This window comes from Trachymyrmex cornetzi, unplaced genomic scaffold (assembly GCF_001594075.2).
Source record: "Trachymyrmex cornetzi isolate Tcor2-1 unplaced genomic scaffold, Tcor1.1 scaffold991, whole genome shotgun sequence".
Classification (NCBI taxonomy): Eukaryota; Metazoa; Arthropoda; class Insecta; order Hymenoptera; family Formicidae; genus Trachymyrmex; species Trachymyrmex cornetzi.
Window position 1 is genome coordinate 17,863 of NW_017300345.1, and position 3,931 is coordinate 21,793.

A 3,931-nucleotide genomic window follows, 5' to 3' on the forward strand; every position below is an offset into this window, starting at 1 on the left:
CTCGCAGGCTCCAAATGGCATCCACGGTGGAACGACGTTTCCGGAAGCCATATTGCCCGTCCGCGATGCTACTCTCCTCCTCTAGGTACGCATGTAGCCTGCCTACTACGACCCTCTCGAGGAGTTTCCCCGCCTCGCTTAATAGGCAAATAGGCCTGTACGAGGACGGGGTCCTTTCGGGCTTCCCGGGTTTCTTCAGAAGAACTAGCCTGGCCTCCTTCCATTGACGCGGGAAGTGCCCCCCCTGAGACATTCGGTGAAGCATCTGGCCCACAACGGAGCCAGGTGCTTCACCGTGCTTTTAACGACCCCTCCCATTATGCCATCGGGCCCCGGAGCCTTTCCGGCCTTGACTCTAGTGCAAGCCTCAAGGACCTCAACTGGCGTTACGTCTAAATCACCGTTCCATTCGATGGCTATCTCTTCTCCCTGCGGAATCGGATCCACAGGGAAGAGCGTCGTCACGATCTCTTCAGCCGTCTCAGGGGGAAGCACCTCCAGGACGGACGCGTCCCCCGAGCGCAATTTTCGAAGAACCACCCTGTATGGCGTGCCCCAGGGATCCCTTTCAAGGTCATCGACCAGCTCTTTCCAAAGCTTCGCCTTGGATCGAGCGATCGCCCCCCTGAGATCCCTGCGCCTGTCCCTCAGCTCGCCCCAGAGGGTCCTCATTTCCTCCGGGGGCACGTTCGCGCGGGCCCGCGCTCGCGTGACCCTCCTTCTACAACAATCACAGGCACGGCGGAGCTCCGCGATTTGTTCATTCCACCAATACGCGTGCGGTTTCCTCGGCAGCCCTCTTCTCGGCATAGACACGTCAGAGATGTCCCGCAATATCCTGTCCATGCTGCTCGCTCCTCCAGCGGCATTTCCCGGAATCCCGCTCCAGGCCGAAAAGACCGCCGCCGCCTCCAACAGATCGGTGTCCGTTTTTCCGGCCACCCATCTGGGGAAGGCCCGAAGGGCCGTTCTTCCAATCTCCGGGCCGATGATGGGGGCCCCTACCTCCATGACCACATAATGGTGGTTGGATAGGGACTCCACCTCCTTCGCGACCCTCCATTCGGTGATCATCCTAGCGGCCGAGAACGAAGCCACCGTCAGGTCCACCCGCGAAGTTCCGCGCGGATGTACGCATGTCGGCTCTTCTCCCTCATTGATGACTTGTAAGTCCATAGTCGCCAGCCACTCCAGGAGGAGGTCCCCCCTCCTGTTGCGACCACCCCTGTCCCACGCGAGAGCACGGGCATTGAGGTCACCTGCAATGATGACCGGGCGCCCCACCGTATCCACTAATTTCGTCTCCAATTCTCGCAGGTCCCTCATAAACTCGTCATCACTGAGACTGGGGGGAAAGTAGCATGACACTACAATAGTATCCCCCCAGTCAACAGCCGCGAATCTTCTGCCCCTCCAAAGGGGCAAACACGGCACCCTGGTCTGTGCCCACTGCCATGTGATGGCGGTCGAGGGCGGGCCATCCAGCGAGGCCAACCATCGTCCGTCATCCGGGACCCTGTTGGGCTCCGAGATGGCGACCAGACCGAGTCCTAACTCACAGCTCACCCTGGCGACCATGTCCTGCGATGGTCCAGACCTATTGACATTGATTTGTGCCAATCTAGCCATCACAGGTTTCCATGGCCTCCCCATCGCGTGTCCCCTCCCCTGGGGCCAGAGCTCCCCGATCAGCTCCGTCAGCTTGTCCCGCCGCAGTGGTCACTCTCGTGTCCTCTTCGTTTGTTTTCTGTCCCGGTCCGTTATACGGCACGCACTCACTCGCGCCCGCGCGGTGCCCAGAAGGCAGCCCCCTCCCTGCACACACCGGACACTTTGGGGGCTTCCTGCAGGCAGCGGCTCTATGTCCGTCACCGCTGCCGCATTGGAAGCACCAAGTGGAGCGGTCCACCTGGCTCAGGCAGTTATTTCTAGTGTGCCCCACGGCAAAGCAGCGGAAGCACTGAAGCCTCCGCTTTGCCAGGGGCACCACTCCCGCCATTGTCCATCCCACTCTTAGGCGCCCTTCGCCTAGGATTTTGTTGGCGCAAGACAGGGGGCACTGCACCCAGGCGGCGTTAAGGCCCCCCCTCCCAGGCCTAAGGGGACCGACCCTGATATCCGCTGTTTGCACCTGTCCGCTCCTCGCCACTGCCTCAGCCACCTCCTCGGCGGTGACAGACTGGTCGATGTCGACGAGCCTCATCTCGGCCCTCCGCATCGGCCTGACGACCTTCACCTCTTCTTTAAATTCACTCTCGGCAAGGACCCCCTTAAGTTTGTCTACCAGGGCCTCCGCTTTGGTCCCAGCTTCATCTCCTCCTGGGATCTCGATCAGGAGACCTCCAGCTTGCGCCTTTCTTATGCGCGTGTTCGTTATGCTGAGGTCATCCAGCGAGATCTTGCTCCTGGCAAGTCTCACGACCTCAGCATACGTCACTCCGCCCGGCCTGTCCTTGTTCTCGTCACACTTAATTAATACCGCTGCCGTTCTTGGCGCCCGGAATTTATTATCTTTCGCCGGGGGGAGGGGGGTCGTCGCCTCGCTTCTCCCGGGCCCCCCGCACGAGGGCGAATCGCGGCACCAGTGGAAGCGAGACCTCTCGGTGTCCCACCGCGCGCACCCATTCCCACCGCACTTGTAACCGTGCCGGCCCGGCGCACTCCGGCAGTCATGCCCCCTACCGAGGGCGGGGGTGCATCAGCCCGTCCTGGGTCCTTCCCACCCCTCACTACACTCGCGTCAGGGGCCGCTCTTTTCTGTTCCCTCTTCCTTATTCTCTTTCGCGCCCTCTTTGTCCTCGCCTCCATCCATGTCTCACCATTGACTGGGTAATCCATTGGAGGTGGCGAGGTCTCCGGGCCCCGGCCACTTTCGAGCCCCGCTCCGCCGTTATCGCGCGTCATCCCGTTCCTTACCCTTTCGGCGTACGAGTCTCCGCGATTATTCATGACGGATCGTCCTTTTTCTCCCAGCACTATCTGTCCCGTCTCGCTTACACTCTTCGGTTGGGACGGCCTGTCCTCCAACCTCTTGCGTACCCCGCCAATCGGCGGTCGATACGCAGGGGGGAGGCTCTCCACTACATCCGCTCCAACTCCTCCGCTCCGCGCAGAACGCTCTCCTCTGTTTCGTCCCCGAGTTCCTATCAGTGAACCTACGTCGCAGGCCTCCTCATCCGAAGAGGGGATGTGGCTCCTGCCGCGGTCCCGTTCCTTGTTCCTTTCCTTCAACTCCTGAACAGTGCACTGCAGCTCATTTATCTGTTCCCTCATTGCTCCTCTCTCTCGTCTGAGGTTGTCGACCTCCCGGCGAAGTTTAATAACCTCTCTTTCTAGCGCCAGGTTATTGGCCCTAATTTCGTCAGTTGGTTCCGTGCTTCTCGAGATCTCCGAGACCAACCGTTGGACCGCAATTTTGGCTACGTTTACTCCTACCTTAATTTGGCGACGCAGATCTCCCTTTATACTTTGCGTCCGCCTTTCCGCTTCACCCGCAGTCTCCAGTACCCTCAGTGTCTCCGCCATCACTGACTTCGGAGACATCTGAGGGAACAGGGCGGTCACCTCTTCTATCGCGTCCTTTTGGCAGGATGAGAGCCTGTCGTCCAACTGGCATTTGACCAGGCCTTTTCTCTTCTTGAGACCGTGTCCGGCCCTCTTGGAGATCTTAAAGAAATCTGTTCTGTCCCATTCATCGTCCTCGTAGTCCAGTCGCTTGGAGGAGATCTTGGACATGGCGTGAGCTCCCGGGCAGTTGGAACCCTTCGGCTTCCGCCCCCTCTTCTTCCCCTTCTTGGGGACTTGGTCAAACGATGACGACAAGTCCCCCGAATCCTCCATAGAAATAGAGGGCATCGGGTCTCCCCCCGTCATCTCCTCCTGTTCCGTCTCCACAGCAATCACGCTGGACGCGTTGGATGACACGTCGCCC

At 59.8% G+C, this 3,931-nt stretch overlaps 1 protein-coding gene across 1 annotated transcript; it reads right to left on the minus strand.

Moving 5' to 3' along the window:
* Positions 1-1,621: 1,621 nt before the first annotated feature.
* On the minus strand, positions 1,622-3,873 carry LOC108770270 (uncharacterized). Its single transcript, XM_018521764.1, has 2 exons — positions 2,683-3,873; positions 1,622-2,467 (listed from the first exon to the last, which is right to left on the minus strand). The coding sequence occupies exons 1-2, from the start codon at positions 3,871-3,873 to the stop codon at positions 1,622-1,624; spliced, it is 2,037 nt and encodes a 678-aa protein (XP_018377266.1).
* Between the last annotated feature and the right edge of the window lie 58 nt (positions 3,874-3,931).

What these genes read in the sequence shown, in the direction of transcription:
- LOC108770270 (XM_018521764.1), bottom strand. Translation starts at nt 3,873, where the DNA reads ATGACGGGGGGAGACCCGATGCCCTCTATTTCTATGGAGGATTCGGGG. An exon ending in CTGATGCACCCCCGCCCTCG is followed by an intron (nt 2,468 to 2,682) that starts GTAGGGGGCATG and finishes GTATTAATTAAG; the next exon opens with TGTGACGAGAACAAGGACAG.